Genomic DNA, 21746 nt, shown 5'->3' on the forward strand with positions numbered 1-21746 from the left:
AAACATGTAAAGGGGATTTAGTGTTCCTGTTGCTCTGAGATCTCACCACTACGGTTTCAAGGCACTAGTGACCAGCAGCCGGCTGCTCGGTGGGACGAGGAGGCAGTAGGGCCAAGGTCAGACCAGACTGTCACCCCACCAGCCTGGACCTCCAGACCACAAACGGCTCCATAAACTGTAAACTTCCCTGAGCCGCAGACACTCTGGGGACCCGTGATATCTCCCCCAGAGTGAGGCCAACTGTTTTCTGCATCGCCTGTTTTCATATTCAGGAGAGTGTGTGCTCCGACAGCCCCAAAGTCATTATTTGTGTGCGAGTGCTCATTTTTCAGGGACAAACAGGAGCTCTAAGAACCCAACTGACGATTACGTTTGCAGCATCACACCAACTTCAAAGGCAAGCCTCAGACGTGTGCAGAGGAAAGGCCTGTTTTCATCCCATTTTGACAAGCCCTTCCCGAGTGCAGGGTCCCACACCAGACTCTGAGGGATGACTCAGGCCTGGTCCAGGCTGCTGGAGGAAAGAAGGGCTCAGTTGGGACCCAGAGCAAGAATAGGAAAGAGGGAGTAGAGGCACTGTTTGGGTTCCGGGGTTGGGGGGCGGGGGACGCGGGGCAGGGAGCCAGGGGTGGCTCCTGGAAGAAGGAGGTTAAGGTGAGAACTGATGCAGGACAGCAGAGGTGTTGCCTGGAGTCTGGGGTCCCTGGGAGGGGCTGCGTGCAGAGGGAGGCATGGCTTGTGGAAGACCTGGAAAGCCTGGGTCTGTGGGGCTCAGTCAAGGTGTTTGAACAGGGGAGTAACATCATCGGGCCATGTCCAGGGAAACCATCTGGAGACAGCAAGAAGGAGGGATCTGGGAAGGGTGTGTGGGCAGGCTCGCCTGTGGCCCCTCACTTGATCCTCGACAGGTCCTTCCTCTCCCTGAGAGCTCCCCTGATGTGTGCCCTGGGGACACGTGGGACTCAGGAGCTCAAATGCCCTTCCTCTTTACGGGATGATGTATGTGTAAAATGACAACCTTTTAAAATGTATATTTTAAAAGATTTTTTTAAAAAGTAGGCATGGTGAAATCTGCTCCATTTGGAAGCAGGCTTCTCTGGAAAGATAGCCCCCAGGATCTCTGGTGTGGCTTGAGCTCTGGTCTGCAGGGTGAAACAGGCCATGTGGAGGTCTGGTGGTGACTGGTGACAGAGAACAAAGGCTGCAGCCCTGCCTGCAGTGCCCAGGAGGGCATCTGTGCGGAGTGTCGAGTGCCAGGGCCAGGGGGCTCTGTGGAATTCCACTCTGTCTTATTGCTGCTACTGCCACCACCAATGGAGATTAGCACTTTAATCTCCTCGTGACCAGGTCAGAGCTTTGACTTTAGAAATGGGAAAACTGAGGCCCACAGGGGCAGTGCCTTGCCCATGCTTAAACCAGGCTGTGGAGCTGGGATGAGCTCCAGAGTCCTTCAGCTCACGATCCCCCACCAAACCACAAAACGCCCTCTACCCTGGCCCTGTCTAATCCAGTCACTCACAGATTTCTAGCTCTGTGAAACTAACAGGCTGAGTCTGCAAGGCTGTTCCCCTGCCACTGACAACTGCCAGAGGAGGGGTTTCTGCTCCTCTCTGCAGCTCCCAGTGCTCAGGACTTGCAAGGGGGATGGTGGGGATGTCAATAAGATACCAGAATGGATGTCCATGCCCCTGCAGCAGAGGCAGAAAAAGAAGGAGGCAAGAAGTCAAGGAGCGTAATGCTGCTGGAAGACCAGACCAGAGTGCCAGGAATTGAAAGAGACCTCAGGCTAAAGTGAAGCTCTCAAACCATGGGACCATCTGTCCCAGAGTCATGGAGCCAGCTATTAAAAGGCAGATTCCTGGGCCCCAGCGAGAGTGTATATTGGTGCAAGGCCTGGGAATCTGCATGTGCAACATCTACCTCCCCTGGCTTCCCCATGTTGACTATGACACAAACTGACGTTGGAAGGCCCTGAACTCACATCTTCAAGGCGGCCTGCCCCTCCTCTTGACCCAGGGTGGCAGGCAGGGTGTTGGACTGACACTCTTCATGTTTCAGAGATCAGCAGAGATGAGGGGCCTCTTGGCCTCCGGAGAGCAGACCTGGGGGCAGAGAGCGTGGGTGGGTGTTCCATGGAGCCTTCATGTCTCCTGCACGCTCCTGCCCTGGTGGACCTGCTCTGAGGCAAGCGGGATGCTGTCTGCAACACAGGGCTAACCTGTCATCTGGGGACTCTAGCATGGCTTGTCCTCCAGAGTCACTGCAGGCTGCCCTCATAACACCCCTCTAATGTGCAAGGTACTTTGGGCCAGAATGGCTTCTCTTGCCCCGAGTGCCCCAGAGGACCAGGGGTGAAGAAGCTCCTGAAATGAATCACGGAAACTGGACTGTGTGTGCGGAAGCCAGGCTTATGGTCAGGTACTGGGCTCTGGTCCTGGTTTCCTGTGTGTTTTTAGGAAAGTGCCTTAACCTCTCTGAGTCTTCATAGCCCTGCCTACATAACAGGGATAAACACCACATGTCCTGTCCTGTCTACCTCCCCAGGGTGACATGAGAATTAAAGGAGCATGGATATGTGCAGGTCAACAACACAAGGGCTATTGTTAGGTGGTTTTTTGCTATTCTTTTTTTAAGCATTAGGAAAAAGGTGTGTTCTTTTCTTCTAACGCTAGAGATCAAGTCAATGTGAGGTAAGCTGGCATTTTTTTTTTCAGCAGTAGGCTTCCACCTGGCTGGCCACTTTCTCCAGGAAAAGAAACCAGGGGTCCTTGTAGACAACTCTGAATGGGCCTTTCATAATTCTGGAATCCCAAGTGCGTGTGTGCTGTTTATGTCAGTACTTATAAAGGGAAATGGAACCACCCTTGTCAGGAGAGGAGATAATCGTCCAGTATGTCTCCCTGGCAGAGGCACTGTTGTGTAATTAAAGATGATAATTATAGCTCCGCGTCTAGTGTCAAACCCAGGGCTCTTTCCAGACGCAACTGAGCCTCTCCTCGTGCTGTGTGAGCAAAAACACACAGGCTGTGGATGGGAGGGCCCAGGCAGCCCTGTCCCGGAACCTTGGGCGGCTCCTCTGTGGCCAGTGCTTCCGGTGTGACCTGGAAACTTTGTCCAGGACAGCGGGGTCCTCTGCAGTCCAGCCTCACTGCAGGATGAGAACAGGTGTCTGGGGACATGGTCCCCAGACCTAAGAGCAGGAAGGAGGGCCAGCTGGCTCCAGAGGGAACCCAGGTTGGTTCCCTTGGAGGGCACATACTCACTGGCACAGAGCTCTCCCCTGGTGCCCACCAACAGTCCTCCGAACGCTGCCTTGAGCACTCAGTCTCCTCCTCTGTCCATGGGATTCTCCAGGCAAGAATACTGTTGTGGATTGCCATGCCCTGCTCCAGGGATCGAACCTGGGTCTCCTGCATTGCACACAGATTATCTGGGCTTCCCAGGTGGCGTTAGTGGTAAAGAACCCACCCACCAATGCAGGAGACACAGAGACTCAGGTTTGGTTGGTTTGGTTGCATGGAACCCTTGGGCTTCACAGCCTCCCCAGGACCTGGTGCCCATAGCCTGGAGTCCATTGGAAGTAGCGCTTCATCTGAAATCTGCCATCCGTTTCTAGCTGACTTTGACCTGAACTCTGCGTGGTGTTATTGGAGACCGAGGTGACTCCTTGGTCTCAGCCTCAGAAAGAGAGTCTGCCCTTCTCCTGGGAATGTTCAGGACTGAGGCAGGGTAAGAGGCTGGGGCCCAGAGGGCAGCCGGCAACTTTCTCTTTGCACTGAGAGCTTCGGGATTTACAGCAAATCTTTGTCCAGATGAAAATTAGTTTCAAGTCTAGGGGGCACACAGGCTGTGTGTATTAATAACAAACAAACCCTTCCTCCTAATTTCTGGGTGCAAATTATGAAAATCATAAGAACATTGCCTAGTTTCCTTTGAGGCTCAACTCAACAAGATTCCTTTGCATGAAAGCCTAGGCAAAGCTTTGGTAGAGGTGGGTTGCTGAGCTGGGGTGGAGGGGGGTTGAAGGCGGGGTAGAGGTTGGGGAGCCAAGAGCCAAGGCGACTGCCTTGGGTGGGTGTCTTTCACAATTCAGAGGCCTCCCTGCTGCCTGTGGGCCAGTCCTGCAGCTCCTCCTTCCAGGCCTCCTTGGCACCTGGGCTCAGCCACGCCCCCGCTGCCTCTACTCCCACCACGCTTCCCAGCCCAGCCACCAGGTAGGGGAGTCTGTCCTAACCCATGCCACCCCCCCAGCCCAAGCAGACCAGTCCATGCCCTCCTCTGTAGTCGCCAGGGATGCACGTCTATGCCCACATCTCACATCCTCAACCACTGACGCAGTTCCATGGCACGGGCCACCTCCCCCTGGAATGGCCTTCCAGGGGGCAGGCCCAGGTGCCTCCGAACTCCCAGGACTACAGGAACTCCACAGGTGCTGGGCAAAACCCTCTCCTCAGCTTTACCCTGAAGGGCGGGGCTGCCCCTCCTCTACCTTATCGGGGCTGACACCACCCACCCTACCCTCCAACCAACCCTCCCCCTTCCCCCAAGAGCAGCTGGGCCAGCACTAACCCTTTTCCTAGCAGACTGTCCGCAGAAGCAGCTCTGAGCTAGGGAGTGGGAATAAAGCCCTAGAAGAGGCCAGGGAAGGCGGCGGGGCGGGGAGGTGCGGGGTTGGTGTGGTCCACTGGCTGTTTTCCAGTTCTGCTGGCTTGTGCAGTTGTGTCTGGAGCACTGCAGCCCCCACTTTCAGGTTTCTGCTTCTTGTCACTGACGGGGGTGGGAACTGACCCCCACAGATCCATCCAGTCTGACCTGAAAACTGTCCATCCCTCTCCACCAACCTCAGCCCAGGGTCCTCCACCTGCCCCCCACCCCTGCCTGGCTTCTGGAACACAGCTCCCAGGATGCCAGAAATCTCCCTCATGGCCCCTGGTTGTTACTCAAGGTTTTGCTTCTGGGCTTCCTAGCCAGTAAAATGGAAACAGCCCCAGGTACTGCCTCCCTGGGCCTTAGAGAGGGTGAGGAGGGTGCTCTGCAGGACAAGGTTCCTGATGGAAGGCTGACCGGTCAGTTCTGAATTAGAATGAAGCTGGTGGGTGGGATGGGAGGGCTTCGGGGGAGGGCGAGCCTGAGCTGGCAGGCTGGGCTGGGGTCAGAAGGTGAGGCAGAGCATGAGCAAAGCACTGAGTTAGAGTTGGAGCCCAGTGAAGAAAAAACGGACAGGAGCAGACTCTCCCCCATCTGGCACTCTGCCAGGTCCGCTGGCTGGCAGGGTCAGGTGGGTGAGGCCAAAGATGTCCCTGCTTCGGCAAGCAGGATGCTGGTGCTGAAGAAAGGTGTGAGGAAGGCTGGTCATGTGAGGGAGACCAGGGTTCAGACACTCGGGCGCCCAGCTAGATGGGGAGGGGGAGGGGCAGCTGGTGACACCCTGAGCCAAGGGAGGGTGACAAGGGCAGTGCAGAATGAAAGGCCTCCCAATCTGGAGGACACTGCGGTTGGGGCCTGGGGACACAAGTGTCTGTGCTGGTCCCCGCATACAGACCCAAGGCCTGGGAGTGAATCTACAGAGGCACAGGCAGCGGGCTAAGCCCAGGATCAGAGAGAGGGACAGGAGGGGGACCCAGTGACCAGGACCAAGGGGTGAGCTGGCCAGGGCGTGAGACCCAGCTCTGGACCTGGAAGCCTATAAACTTGGAGGGAGAGTTTACCAACTGTTTCACAACATTCCACCCAAACCAGCACATTCTGACCTGGGGACATTCTTCAACAGAAAGTTCCAGGCCAGTATCTCAAGCACTGGGTGCCAATAGTCTGACAACAAGACTTCCAAGCCCTGTGGTCCCTGCCCTCCAAGGGCCCCCAGCCCAGCAGATAAATTACAAAGCAATGTGGTAAGCTCTGTATCAGTGAGATTGCACAAAGAGTGATTGTGGAGCCCACAGAGGGGCTCAGGCCCCAGGAGGTGACCCCTTCTCCAGTACATCACTTTTCAGGTCGCCAGGTACAATTAGAAGCATGCATTCTGGAAAGGAGGGAAATGAGACATTTTATTTATTTGTGCTCACACTGCCAGTTTCAAAAAAGGACCAAAAAGGAGGCAGAGTACCATGAAAACACACAGACCAAGCTAGGTGAGAGTTGAAAGGCAGGATTCCCCAGGAGGAAGAAGAAGGGTAAGGAGGTGGAGGAGGAATAGATCTCGGGCACCTGCCAAGTTGTCCCACAGACAGAAAGTTTGCATCAAAAAAAAAATGCAAACCCATTGTTACTCAGCATCCTTCCCTCGAGCGGCCAGGCACTGACCCTGCAGGGAGAGGGGGCCTGGAATTGGGCACAATTCCAGGGAGCCTCCATGACTCAGCTTTCCCATCTGCAAGATGAAAATAATGGCACTGCTTCCTCCCGGGTGCCTTAAGGAGATTCTCGGCATAATCTATAAAAGAGCCCTTTAAATACAGCACTCTGTCACTGTTACAAACTTGCAGAAAGCCAAGCTGAGCCCTAGTTAGAGGAGGGTACAATTAATTAGTCAAATAATAGGGTGTGAGGGCAAATCACTAATCTCCCTCTTCAGGCTTTTGGAGGGGCAGAAACTCCGGTGGGCGGTCTCCTTGGGTAGGCCCTGTCAAGCAGCTCCAAACACATGGAACGCAAAGGTGCCACATCTGAACCCACTGAATCTTCCCCCGAGAAACTTCCTCCCCTTCTTGAATATGACAGGCCCCATTGGGTAACTGACACGCTCATCCTCCCACTCCCCAGGATCCCAGCTCCTCCCTCCCTCTCACCCACTGCACCCAACGGGCAAGCTCTTCTATCCCATCCACCTGCTCCCACCCACAGCACCCCACAGCCCCGGCCCTGGCTCCAGCCTCAGCCCCCTGGCCTGGATGACTGTCGCAGCCACAGGACCAAAGAACCAGTTGCCCTGCCTCTTGCTTCTCTTTGCTCTAATCCATCCTCCGCACCCAGGTGGTGTGACTTCCTAAACGGCTTCCTAACCTGCCCAGGATGGGTGGTGTTTCCCCACAGCCTCCGTGCTCTGCCCACACCCGAGGTGCGCTGCTGGGTGGATAGGGGATGAAGGAGCTTTGCTGCCTGGCGTCTACTTCTGGACAGCACTCCCATCAGTCTCTGTGCCTTCAGATCTTTTAATGTCTCTCTGGAATTCGAAAGGGCAAGAGGCAGGGGTGGGGAGATGAGCTCCTTAATTTCACATTCCCATTCCTTCATTTCCACCTTTGGGAGGATGCCTATTTCTCTCAGAGCTGCCAGGAGACAGAGAGGAATTAGGTGCTGCGTTCCTGGGGTCTGGAACCTCACACCTATGAGGCTGGTGCCAGCACACAGGATGGGGCTTGCTGCTGTGAGAAAATTCATGACAACCCCTAGAGTTCGTGCTCCTGCCCTAAGGCCAAGAAGAGAGAGGAACACAGCAGCCAGCCCCTGAGCCAGAGCTGTGCCCCTCTAACCCCAAAGACAGCACTGAGACCATCCTGCCTCCTGAAGGTGGCCAGGGCTCTGGAGACAAGTCTCCATTCTGCCCTTGACTCTGAGAAAGCCGTTGAGCTGCAGTGCCCAGAGGCCGCGGAGTGTCTGCGAAACAGACCTCCCAGGACCAGAGTTCCCAGAAATGAGTTTATGGGAATCACAGTTACGTAACACTCCCCTTTGATCCTGCACCCAGAGCGAAAGCTTCACAAGAACAGGGACTCGGCTTGTTCACCACTCAACCCCTAGAGCACAGAATGGTGCCAACGCACAGTGGATGCCTGCAAACATCCATCCAATGAACACACGCATCGCACATGGCTCCCTGACTCAGCCCTTGTGACTTCAGACAGCGGTTTCTTGGCAAAATAGAAAAAATTGTTTATAGCAAGTAGCTGTTTACTGTTTGCTTTCTTCCCATTCATTGATTCTTCACCTAGACTTGTTTCCTGGGCTCATTCATTCACCTGGTAAATAGGTACTGGGCCCAGAGATGTGAGGATGGGTAACACCCAGTCCTCGCCTTCAAAGAGCTCTCAGCCAGGGAGGGAGCAGAGGGAGGAGGCACCACTGGAGACCCCAGGGCGCCCCGCAGCACAGAGACAGAACTGATCTCCAGGGTAGAACAAGGCACCAAGCGTCTCCTGCCCGACTCCCACCCAAGGTCAAGCCAGCTCCTTCTCTGCCCCCCACCCCCCCCACCAACTCAGCAACTGGTTAAACTGGGACTTCCAGATCTGTCACCCTTCAAGGAGGATGTGATGTCTCTGGGCTCCTGAGGGGGCCCCAGCATGTCTGTCACCCAGCCCCTCGTCCCTGGAATTAATTAACAGCCTTACACATTCAATGACTATTTACTGAGTCCCAACTTTGTGCCACATACAACTTTAGCTACTGAGGTTATAGCAGGAACATAGCGGACATTTCTGCCCTTGTGAAACCCACATCTTAGTGGCAGACAGACTATAAATGGATGAAGTGCGTTAAATAGCAGAGTTAAGGAACAAAGTCAAGCAGAGAAGGAGAGGCAAGAAGTGTTGCAGATGGGTTGAAATTTAAGGTAAGTGGCCAGGGAAGGCCTCAATGGGAAGACGGTTTCGAGTCAAGATGTCAAATGTGGCTCTGCTTAGCGCCCCCTTGCCGTGCAACCCACCCTGGTCTTCAGGAGCCCTTCCCACCCCTTCCTGTATTCTCTTTTCAGTGTCATTCTGCTTGGCCTGTTTCATACTACAGACACCAGTGTTTGAGTCCTTGTCAAGCTCCCCATGCCACCAGGGGCCCCTGGAGGGCAGGGGCCGGGGTCTGGCACACAGCAGGAATGCCATCAGTGACTGTCAGCTGTCCATGGCCTGTCCCAGTCCTGTCAGAACTTTCCTGAAAAGCTGAACACGCTCAATGTCAAGGGTCAAAAGGGCAAGGGGCACTCGGGGTAAGAGAAGAGGAAGTGACTGCCAGTGTGGGCCTGCTGGTCACCACGGGAACCTGAACTTCCTGCTGTCCTTCTCAGCAGCTCCTCTCCCCACCCGGCCTTCCCAGTCCTGGAGCTCAGCAGGTAAGCAGCACTGGGTGTGTGTGAGCTGTGCTGTTTCTCAAGAACATGAAAGTCATTGGGTGACTAATCCAAAATCTATTTACACTTGATTATCTCTTTCCTGTCTGGTAGGTAAGTCATTCTGGTAAATGATAGACCAGCCAGGGAACTCTGCACAGTCCATGACCAAGCCTTCTATCTGTCAGGCAGGAGAGTGCCTGGGCAGGTTTCCAAACATTTCAAAACCAGAGCAGGAGCCCTGTGTTAGAAGTCAGGAGACCTGCTCTCACACAGCTTGTGGCTGTGTGACTCTGGCCAGCTTGTGCCCCTCTCTGGGCCTCATGTGGAAAGAGGGTGCTCGGCAGAAAGACTGCTCTTTAAGGGGAGTGCCATCTGCCATCCCCCAGCCGGTGGAGACCTGTGACGCTCCCCCTCCCCAGGACAGGTTGGAGCCTGAGGCAACTAGGAAAGCAGGCAGACGGAAAGGAGCACGGGGCTTGTACAGGGTGAGGGGAACGAAGGGTGTGGAGACTGTTCGGATAGCCGGGCTGTGGAGGAGGCCAGGTGAGAAGGAGAGACGGGTGCACAGACATCCTGGGAGCAGAGTCCACTGCTCCACGGTGCTGCAGAGCTAGGAAGGGCCTGGGCTCAGGGGCCCAGACGGAAAGGCCCTTTACTTGCCCACTACTAAAAGGACAGGAAAATAGTGTTGCCTCAGGCTATTATACAGAGAATAGATAAACAACAAGGTCCCACTGTATAGCGTAGGGAACTGTATTCACTACCTTGTGATAAACCATAATGGAAAAGAATATTTAAAAAAGAATGTATAGGTGTGTATAACTGAATCACTTTGCTGTGCAGCAGAACTTAACACGCTGTAAATCAACTATACTTCAATTTAAAAAAAAAAAAAAAAAGGGGATTGCCTCAAGTGGGAGGGCAGGGACGACAGTGAACATGTAAGGAGGGCAGGAATCTCAGGCAGGAGGCGGCCCCTCTCTCTGATGGCCAGGCAAGACTCAGAGGGCGCCTTCTCTGAGAAGCATTTGCTAGTGTTTGGGGATTTCATTCTGGGATTCAAGACTAACAGCTCCAGGAATGGCATCTGGAGGTGGCCATCCAGAGGGTACAGACTTGAAGCTCCTGGGACAGTGCCACGCCAGCTCTTCCTCACAACCTGGCAAGACCTGGGCTGCTGCTACGAGGAGGGCAGTGGCGGCAAGGTGCGGGTGGGGTTGTCAGGCCTGCCCAGGACAGCCAGAGAAGCCCACTGTGACCACAAAGGCAGGAAACCTAAGGGCTTATAAAGACCCTCATTGAGCCTAGGGAAGAAGGCAGCATCTGGTTTTTCAGATGAGGCAACTGAGGCCCAGAGAGGGGAAGCAACCTGCCGCAGGTCACACAGTACACCAGAGCAGAGCCAGGGCTAGAGTCCACATTCCTGCCTCCTCCCTCCAGAAACAGGCCGCCACTGGAATACAGAGACTTGAAAGTGGTACACAACCATCATTCTCTCAGAAAGCACACTGCCACTGGAAGAGGCCACTCCAGAGGATAAGAAGATATGAAAGGATGACCCCACCTGCTCCTCCACCTTTAAAATCAGTGACCTCCCTGGCAGTCCAGGGGCCAGACTCCCACACTTCCATTGCAGGGGGCATGGGTTCGATCCCTGGTCCCGAATGCCATGGCCAAAAATAAAAGTAATCAAATCAAATCAGTAACTGGCTTTACCTGGAGAGTGCCCATGAGCACATGGAGTTTAAAAGGGCATAAGGCAAGTCGTGAGCAGCAGGGCTCTGTGTGAAATGGTTTTCTTTTAATTTCCTCTTATTATGCTATAAAGTTGATTTTATAATAAAAACATGCTAAGGACTTTTAAATGTATAATTGCTTACATATTAAAAATTATATGAAATGCTTTCAACTAATGCTTATATGATTCATCCTGTGAGATGACACTTTGAACAATTTTATATAGGATGGGGGGTGGGTGGGGGGAGTCACACCTCAAAATGAGGCCTAAGTAACTGTAAAATTCCCAGTTATTTTTGCAGACCCTCTGGGAGTCCAGGACAGATGTGAGTGCATTTTAGCTAAAGGCAGGGGCTCCAGGGGGTGCTGCTTTTCCTGGTTCTGCTGCTTACTTAACCTTTCTGAGACTCAGTGCTCTCATCTGTAAAATGGGGATGATAGTAGTACTTAAATCTCATAGGTTCCTTGGGAGGACTAAATGAGCGCGTCAGGGAAAGGGTTTGGACCAGCGCCTGACACAGAGGAGAGCCCTCTAAAAAAACAAACTCCCACCTTCCTTGTCACCACCATCACCGTGGGCATCTCTGAGAATTCCTGGGGTTGAAGGCCTGGGGAGGAAGGATCCCGGGTGAGAAATATTTTGTGCCTTTAGGGTAACAAGGGCCTGATGATCTCATCCATCTTTACATGCTCTTGCCCCGTGCTTTTCCTATCAGGATCCTATCAGAAGCCTCATCTCCTGCCACTCCTCTCGGGCAGAGAGTTCCCACACCTCCATGCCTTTGTTCAAGCTCTTCCCTCTGCCTGGCTGCCAGGCCCAGCTCTCACCCCCACCATTCTCACCTCCCACCCACCTGGGATGGCCCAACAGGAAGCTGTTGTCTCTGCTCTGAACTCTTGGAGGTTTACAGCTCACCTCCACGCACCAACCAGCCCTGGGGTCCATGTCTGTCTCCATGCTTCACAGATATTCCCAGAGGCAGAGGCAGTATTTGCCTAGGCTACATGGTCCAGATGCCTACACAGCAGGGCTTGGCAAAGGCTCCGGGTACCAAAGTACTGCAGAGGACCTGGGAACCAACTGCTCCAGCGTCCTGCTTGTTTGGCCACCCACCTCCAAATGGGTTGGAGTTAGAAATGCAACCTACTCCAGCATTCTTGCCTGGGAAATCCCATAACAGAGAAGCTTGGCGGGCTACGGTCCATAGCATTGCAGAATCGGACATGACTGAGCAACTGAGTATGCATGCATGCACTCCAAATGGGCAGGGCCCCGATGGGGACTGGTCAGAGAATTCAGCAGCACAGAAAACCACGTGAAGGACCAAACAGGCCCTCTGCCCCCAACATCAACGATCTCAAGCACATGTACGAAGTTTGTTCCTCCACCCAAGACTCACATCAGTGTTACATGCCTTGTTTTACAATGCGGTCCCCAACACGCTAAGCACCCTGGCCCACACAGTCACCCCAGTGGGCCTGACTCAGCCCAACACCCTTCCCTCTGCATCAGTAGGTGTCTCTGTGCATCTGGAGCTCTCAAGTCCCAGCATCAAGCCTCAGGGAAGAAGGAGAGAATGGGCTGCAAAGCAGGGTTTTGGAGAGGGGTGGCATGATTCTACCAGCTCAGTGGGAGGTTTGGCCTGGGGACACTAAAGGTAGACACAGGGGCAGGATGGACATCAAGAAGTGGTATATCCTTCCTCTTCAGCGCACACATGGAAAAGGTCAAGACCAGAACCTGACCTCAAGGGATGGGCCAAGGAATAAGAAAAGGGGAACCAGGACTGAACAGTTGCTGTGAGTCAGGCTGGCACTGAGAAAGGAAGCTGCCAGCCCTAACCAGATCCTCTCCTATTCAGAGCTGGTCTCAGGTGCTCCCTTTGTGGGACTGGTCCTAGGTGTCTAATGACAGGGCAGGGCACAGTGAATCAGGACACCCTGGAGCTCAGGGCTGGCACAGGCCTAAGAGGTAGCTTGAACCAACCACACATCTGAGACTTCACTACTTTCATGTCCTCTCCCAGTGCTGGTTGTCTTGCCTCTGCTTGGATGCCTCTAGGGATGGGCAACTCAGTACTTCACAAAGTAGCTTCATATTTAACCAGAATGTTTTAAAAAGTCTCAAAAGGATCATGACCTTTTTGAGCTTCAGTTTCCTCACCTATAAAAAGGAAAGCTGGGACTGGGTTACTAGCTTTCCAGGGGGGTTCCATAGAGCCCTAGGTGTTAACTCCTTAACACCTAGGTGTTATCTCCAGAGCTGCTGTTGGGGTGAGAGAGGTGATCAGGACAAAAAGTGAGGTCCAGGCATACATGGGTTCTGAGGCTCCATGGAGACTTGACCTCCATTTTGGAGCCACAACCTAAATCCCATGGATGACACTAGGGGAGCCGACGGGAGAGGGTGAGCTGAAGCAGACAAGAGGGAAGTGGGTAAGAGGAGCCCCTGGAAAAACAGGCATGCTTCTCCATGCACTCTATCCTAGCTACAGCCAGTGGGGTGGCCTGAGTTCTCCGTTCACCAAATCATACCTCCCACAAGCTCTCTACCGCTTGCTGCATGGTGCCAAGACTGCAGAGAACAAAACCTTGCCAGTTAATCATAGGCCCCCTACTCCACATGGGCCATGATGAGGAGGCTGAAAATCAAGCTGGACAGACCCTACGTAGCTGTTAAACAGGGTGTTGGCAGACAGCACCCCCAACTGACTACCTGGCTATGTTGCCTTGGAGCAATTACTTAATATCTCTGTGCCTTAGTTTATCAGGGGAATGGGCACCTACACTTCAAAGAGTAATGGTGAAGATCTGACAAGAATTCACACCAAGTGCTATAAACAAGTATGAGAGAACTTGGCAATGGCTGCCACTGCTGCTGCTGTTATTACTGATCTATCCTTCCTTAAACCGGGAAAAACAGAATCACAGAACGTGCTACCCAGGGTCAAAACAGCTAGTTCACAGCCAAAAGCGGCTACAAGTACTAGTGACTGTCCACTCTAAGGCACCTGCTTCTCAGTGAGAAACTGAGGCCCACTTGGTGGCAAGTGACCATCCCAGATCTGCTTGACATCAGCCTGGTCTCCTTTCAGACCAGTATAGAGAGGCACGCCATCTCAGGCACAGAGGCCGTGCTCATCCCAGGAGCATTATTCTTACATACCAAAGAGACCTGCCCCGTTACTAGAAGCTACGTGCACTCACACACATAAATATTACAGCATCAAAAAAAGAAAGGTCACCCTAAAAGGTCGAACGTAAACTTGTTCTGTGCCACCCCTTGCTCGGCTGCCATCCCTGGCACCCACCTCTGTCACCTCCCCTCCCATGCGAGCTTCACGGCAGCTCAATGAGCTACTTCCTGGAACACTTACACGGTGCTGGCTAACCCAGCCCCCAGCCCCGCCATCAGTCACTGCGGTGATGGTGATGTTACACACAAGGAATTCCAAGTCAAAGGAGCTGCTGCAAGGTCATTACACCCAGAAAATGTCCAGTTTAATCACCTATTTCCTTAAAAACATAAAAACGTGGGTAAATTTGAGCATAGTCTCCAAGGTACGAAGAAAGCACGGAGCAGAAAATAGAAGGATGCTTCTTTGGACAGAGAATGCCTGAGATCTGAACAGGTTTCTGGTAAACTCAAACTGCCCTGCATTGGGCCTTGCCCCTGTGGGTGTGCCTCATTAAAAAGTCAAAGTCCCTCAGGACAATTCCACCTGGCAAATCAGCTCCTCACCGCTGCGGTCCACGGCAGCACCCAGGAGGAGCCCGGCTCCACTCCAGAGACGCTGAGCAATTGCAGACTCTCCCCAAAGTCTGGCTCGCAGCAGATGCTCCCACCCACCCTTGTCAGCTCCCCGCCCCCATGTTCTGAAGGTGCAGGTCTGGATCTGTAATGCCTTCTCCCTTTTTTGCTGGTGGGACCCCAGGGAAGTGACTTGTCCAGAGCCTCCATCACCTGTGAAATGAGACAACACTTCCTTTGCAAGGACATGGTGAGGCTTAATGAGCATGTATGTCAGAGCGCCCACAAAGGCTCCTCTGCCAAGAGAGATCAGGAAGATGGGAGAGGGCATAAGAGGTGGCCCTCAGGAGTCTGACCAGTTGCTTCCTGACTCAGCCCTTCACAAAGCAGCCTGGTGTTCTGGAGCCTACACAGGTAGCCAGAGAATTGCTTTCCGTGAGCAGGAAGAACATGAGGCAGAGTCCTGGAAGCAGGGCCTGGACTGATACTCAGATTCTTCAACAATTATCCTAGAGGGTCTCCGCAGCCCGAGAGAAACATTCAACTCAGGCCCAGCATGTGCTAAGAGCTCAGTAACTGGTGCTTCCTTTCCCTTTCTCCTCCTCCTCCCCCTCCTTCTTCTTCTCTTCAATATGTTCTTTTATTTTTTATTTTACTTTTTGGCCACACCACATGCAGGATCTTAGTTCCCCAATCAGCGGAAGCACAGAGTCTTAACCATTGGACTGCCAGGGAAGTCCCTCCCTTCCTCCTTTAAATTCAGAAGGAATCAGGAGAACGTGCTCAAAAACATGAACACCAAATAAACAATAAGAGGGTCACAGAAGGAGGCACCTGAATCCCAAACCCTGAGACATATGGGGCACCGACTCAACAGGCTCAGAATTCAGGGCCACCTGCCTGTGGTCTGCAGTACATGGTGCCCCTGCTCACATCACTGTCCTGCTCAGGGTCAGAGCAGGCCAACCCACGAGCGTTCTTCCATACCTGGACCATCCTCCTGAACCAGGGGGACCCTCATGGAGGGGTTCTCCCCTGCTTGTGATCTCCCTACCACCCGCCCATGCCTGGGGTCTGTCAAGATGGCTGCTACCTGATATCTCTTAATTCTTTAAAGATGCTCTGGAACTTCCCTGGTGGTCCAGTGGCTATGATTCTGTGCTCCTCAAGGCAGGCGACCCAGTTCGATCCTTGGTCTGGGAACTAGATCCCACATGCTGCAACTAAGGATCTCGCATGCTGCAACAAAGACTGAAGATCCCGCATGCCACAATTAAGACCCGGTGCAGCCAAATAACCATTTTTTTTTTTTTTTAAGATGTTCCAAGTATTATTCTGGTGAAAACAGACCCCCCCAGGATACCACATACCCGGCCACATTCTTCTGGGCCCCACACTGCTGCTCTGACAGGTTTCATTATCAAGGGCCAATAGGAAAACAGTTATAGGAGGAAAGTCTCTGTGTTTCCTATAAACCTGCCACAAAGACCATGGTGCTTTAAGCTGCTTCCTGTCCTAAAACAAAGATTTTCTTGGATGGGGGCAGGGATAACTTTGTCCCTAAAGACCTAGTCTGCCCCCTTCTACTAAGTAATAAAAGCAAGGTAACTCTGCCTGTTTCTCTTATTGCCCTGGATGCTAGGAAGCTCCAAGCTTTCCACCTCAAAAGCTGTATCTTTTTTGAATTAGAAATTCCTAAGGGAAACTCCCCCCACCTCCCCACTTACTTCTTGATGAATTCTTGATGAATTGTACTTAGTACCCTACTATCTCTGGACAGTCACTGTGCCCTGCCGGGTTCTTCCTGAGGTCAGTGAAACCTGAACAGATAACCTGTGGTAAAGATTCAACACAGTGCCACCCCCCAACCACCACCTCCAAAGTACACACCTTCCCCTGCAGAGGCTGGCCGGTGACCATGTGACCCATCCACCTCCCCGCGGAGTTGCAAGTGTCTGTGCTTACCAGTCATGATCCTCTGGGCCTCATAGGGCTCCATGTAGCCTGCGCTCTCTCCCTTTCCTGTTTTGCTTTTGAGATCATTCTTGGCATCAAAGGGGTCCGAGTAGTCATCAGCGATGGTCACCTGTAGAGAAGATGGCAAGGGTGTGAGTCCACCTGGGGCTTTCTACTTCACTTCTGTTCACAGCCAGGCTTTGCTTCAACAAATATAAACCGAGTCTGTGCCAGGTGGGCAAGGAAGGGGAGGTGGAGGCAGGAGTCTGAACTGGTGCCCACCAGCAGGGAGCTCTGATTCTTGCAGGGGTAACAGGGAACCCACGTTGCTGTGCTCCATCCTAAGGGAGGGTCCTGGGCCTGCACAGGTAGGATGGCTGCTCCAGGCACAGTGAAGTGAGAACAGAAGCACAGAGGCAAGAACCTGGAGGGCGTCTTCGGGGGATGTGACTTGCTTAGAGTAATGGAATGAATGTAGAGGGAGGAAAGTTGGAAAGGAGCTCGCAGAAAGCCCAGAAATGCTGACATGCTCCTGGTGCTGGCTGAGGCATAGAAGAGTTTGTCTCGAGATAATTATGTCCAGCGTTCCACTTTCCCAAATCTGGAACACAACCATGCCTTGGGTAATCAAACAACAATTCGGTGAGATCAACGCTCTGCAAAGATGACTGAAGCCCCAGCCGGGCCCAGTGAAAACACAAGAGCAGCTCGGGGATGGCCAGACAGACTGCTAAGGGCAGCGAGGGCCTTGGAAGCCACATATCAGAAGACTCTCCTGTGACAGATGAGGAAACTGAGGTCTAGAGCGGGCGGGGGCTGAACCGAGACCCTTGGCTGGTTCCTCTGCCTCCTTCCTGGACTCCTCATTTGTCTGTATTCCAGAAAACAACGAAAGTTCCACAACAAACAGAGCAGTCACCTGGAGCCAGGTGGTGGGGGCAGCCAGGGGAGTCCCCGAGATCATAAAAAAATCTGAGTTTTGAATACTTCAAAGCTTTCTCTTTTCCCAGGAGAAAGGTAAAAATTCCCAGTTGCATGCTAAAAGCAAACACAGCAACTTTTCTTCTCATTGGAGGTGCCCCTTGGGGCACCCTCACCAGAGGGGAAAGCACAGGTCCCTTTTCAACGCATCCTCGCTCCACCAAAACTCACTGTGACTTGGGCTCCTTTGGTCCCACATCTAGCAAAGGGCAAGTCCTCAGCCTCCCAGCCAGGGCCACCCAGCTGCCTCTTTTGGGAGGAGGGGGGCAGGTTAGCCTGTCTCTCAACCCTTGGGGTTTCATGAATTGTTATTTAAATTGTAGGTTTAATTAGAAACCACAGGAGCCTCCACTCTCACCCAGCTCCTGGAATGTAAGGCATTTGAGGGGCCTGTAAACCCAGGGGAAGGGAAAAATCCCCCTTTGTCTGCCGGGTAAGTGGCAGTTTGTGGCAGCAGCCCTGGCCGGGTGAGCAGAGTGACCTCCAGCTGCCCGGAATGTGATGCCCACGTTAGGACCGCGGGCAGCTGCCCTGTCACCAGCATGTGGCCAGGACGGCCGGCGGGAGGCATTGCACACAGCAGTCACTGCTCCCTGAACAAGGGCAGGCTTATCCGTGAAAGACCCAGGGCTGGAGCACCATCTGAGCATGTGCGGGGCCCGCTGCCACCGCTCCGAAGCGGCTGTGGGTCAGGCTCTAGTCCCAGTGGAGGCGCTTCCAGATGCTGACATTGTAATTGTGGCCTTTCTGGGGACTCCCTGAGCTCAAATGACACAGGCAGGGAGAGATGGGGGAGAGGAGCGGTAGGGCCTTTCATGTCTTCCATATGATATTTCTACTCTACCATTTGCAGAACACATTAGGGAGAAAATTAGACACGTGAACCACTGTCCTACAGAACAGCTCAGATGCAGATCTGGGGTGCATAGGGTTTTGTGTCTCAGAATTCAAATGATGAACCTGCTGTGGATGACATGTAATCTCATTTCTCTCGTCCTCGCCTTCCTTGCAGTCTCTTTTCTTCGTGAACACCCTCCGACTATTCTGCAACGAGGAAGGGAGCAAATATTTCCCTAAGAGAAAAAAAATCACTTTGGGGGGATTAGCTGGGGAGGGTGCTCGGCTGCGTAATCTAGAAATCAACATTCCAGCTCCTCCCGGAAGTGCTCAGTAATTTGCAAACACGGAGGCAAGAAGGATACAAACCAAATCTTTGTTCGCCCTGGGACGGGAGCTCTGGGAGGCCTTCGGTTCAGCAGGCGCTATCTGTATTTTCTAATTAAAATGAGATCTGAGCTCAGGCTGTCATGGGGGCCCTCAGGCTGCCTGCCCTGCTTGCTTCCGTTTCAATAAGAATTTACAAATCCCGAAACCAGGGAAAGCTCCTGGTCTCTGCTGACATATGGTTCTAGTTATACCTGCTGACAGTTTGAAAATCCTTCCGTTTACAAAAAAAACAGTTTAGAATTCTGTTAGTTTAAGAAGCAAATCGGAAGGTTCCTAAAAATGTATAATATTTAATCAATTTCCTTTCAAACTTCAAAGTAAGGTTGGTAGAGGGGAGGGAATTTGAGGTTTAAGCAACGTGAAACTCGGCAAACACTAACTGAGCTGTCTGACCTTTCACAAAATCTTGTCCTGGTTTTTGGAGTAAAAATTTAACCAAGAGTTAGGAGAGTTGAGTAGGGAGCTTAGCCATGCAATGTGCCACCGGCCTCAAGGGTGGCCACTATCCAAGCTGCCCAGGGACACCACGCTTTGCTTTAAAATGCCCCTGTTAGTGGACAAGTACCTTAAATCTAATTAAACAGTTCAAGCAAAAGGGAGCCAACCGGGACCCCTCTGTAGGTCAGGCCACTCAGGTATACAAGAACCTTTCCGTGATTTTGATCTTGAATAGGCAAACACCCAACAGGGCACTGGACCCTTCAGATGGCCAGTTTGCCTTACACAGGCAGGTGCAGAGCTGAGAGGGGAAGCCAGGCCACTGGGCCCACCACTCCCCAGGGAGGAGAGCAGCAGAAGGACGGCTGTTGAGTGTGGCTGCCTAACTAGATGTGGCTGCCTAACACATCGTCTTTCATGGTTTTGGCCTCCTGGGATGGGTGTACTGCCTGCCCCTCTCCGAGATAAGAAGCCAGGTATGGCTAAAAGCCAGGCAAGCCTTTTCTTGCTTTCAAACAAAATTGGAGAGTCCCAGGTTAGCCAGTGGCCTGAAGGACTTTCATAGGTTTATAAAGCGGTGAAACTGGAGCGGGGCGGGAGCGAGGCGGGGAGGGTGGGTGCTGTCCTCAAGAGCCCTGTCCCAACCTCCCGTTTTTGTACATGGCCTACAGCAGTCCCTGGCGGCTCAGACAGTAAAGAATCTGCCTGGAGTGTGGGAGACCCAGGTTCGATCCCTGGGTGGGGAAGAATCCCTGGAGAAGGAAATGGCAACCCACTCCAGTATTCTTGTCTGGAAAATCCCATGAACGGAGTCTGGCAGGCTACAGTCCATGGGGTTGTGAAGAGTTGGACACAACTGAGCAACTTCACTTTCCTTGCCTTTCCACAGCAGTCCAGAGGATTCTAGAATCCCAGCACACTCAGTGCCCCTCTGACAGGGCTCTGGAGTTAGCCCCACAGGCCTCCTTTCTGCTTTGCACACACTGCTGGGTGGAACTGGTCCATCCCTGACAGCAGTCTGAAGCCTGGGTTTTCGCGAGGATTTAGTTTCATGATGGGAGGTAGTCTTTCAATTCACCCCCAAAGGGAAGCACTAAAGTGGGGGCCTCCACTTGGGCACAGGCCCACGTGCTTTAACGAGACAGTGGCACTTGTATGGAGAACCGGGTCCTCTCTCTCCACAGGCTCTGGGTGGAAAGGTAAATGGTAGAGCCACTGTGAAGGCTAACTTTGGGCAGAATCCACTAAACTCCAAAAAAGCACGTGGTTTGACCCAACAGTTTCACTTCTCTGTATTTATTCCCAAATGTGCACAAGGGAGACTTGGGCAAGGATGTTCACTAAAGCAAGTAATAAAGAGAAACTTCAAGAACCTTCTATGTCCATCAATAGGCGAATTGCTAAATAAACCGTGCCAGTTTCTACTAAGGAATATTATGTTTTAGATTAAAAAAAAAAAAAGCAGTCACTCTAATGCTATTGCACCAACACTGCTCCATGATATAGCTTTGAATGGAAAGAAAGCAGGTTGTAGAATGATAAATACAAGATGATACCTATTTATGAAAATTAAACAGAAACTTGTATCTCTATTTGATGTAACAAAAATGTCTGGGGAGACAGACTCTTCAAACTGACAATTCCTCTGGGAGGAGGGAGGGACTAGGATGGGGTGATGAGAGAAAATAAAAGGAGACTTGTCTGTAATATTAATACATTTTTCAAACAAGAAAAACTTATTACTCAATTATATGAAAAACTAAATTTTCCAAAGCACTCCTCTTCACAGGTTATTTTTGGTAGAGGAGATAAACTACTTCTTAAACTAGCCTGAAGATAGGCGTGGCCTGGAATCCTTGTTTTATAAAACCCAGATTCTTAGCCCTAATAACTTGTATATTTAATAAGTAACCCAGGTGATTCTTATGAGTAAAGTTTGGGAAACCTTAAGTTAGAGCCAGCCCCCTCGCCCACCAATCTAAAGCTAAGCCTCTCGATATGACTTTGGAATTCCACTTTTCCCAGATGTTTCTCAGCCTTGTTCAATAAAGTGAAGCAAGAAGTCAGTGTAAAATGCAGCTCTCTCTTGCTTTCTTCCCTGGGGGTCAAGTGGAGTAAGAGATGATCCAACACGCCTTGATCCATCTCCAGGATCCAAGACGCGGGAGTGATGGCATCCTCTGTGCAATCCTGAGGGCTGGTCAGATTGAGCAACATGCGTGAGCTGGGGGGAGGCCAGATACTGCCCTGCCCCCTGAGGGGAGCCAGGGCTGAGGCTGGGCCTGGCTGTGAAGATGGGCAATGCTCTCTGTTCAAAGCATAGATCCTATCAGAACAAGACTGCTGTTCAAACTCTCCAGGAAGGTTACCTGGCTCCAGGGAGGGCTGGTGGGACTGTGGAGAAGAGCTGAAATGTACAGGTATCCCTGCTAAAAGCACTCAAGCCTACTGAAAAGAAGGGACACGAGAAGGGCAGCTCTACCTTCCAGGACGGGGTGGCCTGTGCTGTCCCCACTGACCCACAGGCACCTCCTCCAAGCCATACAGGCACCTCCTATGCTCTGCTGCCTGTGAGAACTGGCAGCATCGGGCTGCCCCAGCTCAGCCACTTGC

The 21746-nt window shown here is 52.3% G+C and overlaps 1 protein-coding gene across 1 annotated transcript in view; it reads right to left on the reverse strand.

Moving 5' to 3' along the window:
- Window positions 1–21746, reverse strand: part of SHB (SH2 domain containing adaptor protein B) — a 138865-nt gene that overhangs the window by 71928 nt on the left and 45191 nt on the right. The window contains exon 2 of the mRNA XM_027549704.1: window positions 16497–16617. Within this exon, the coding sequence (XP_027405505.1) occupies window positions 16497–16617 (121 nt within the window). The remainder of the gene's footprint in view (window positions 1–16496; window positions 16618–21746) is intronic.

The sequence above is a fragment of the Bos indicus x Bos taurus genome, chromosome 8, assembly GCF_003369695.1.
Source record: "Bos indicus x Bos taurus breed Angus x Brahman F1 hybrid chromosome 8, Bos_hybrid_MaternalHap_v2.0, whole genome shotgun sequence".
In the NCBI taxonomy this organism is placed as follows: domain Eukaryota; kingdom Metazoa; phylum Chordata; class Mammalia; order Artiodactyla; family Bovidae; genus Bos; species Bos indicus x Bos taurus.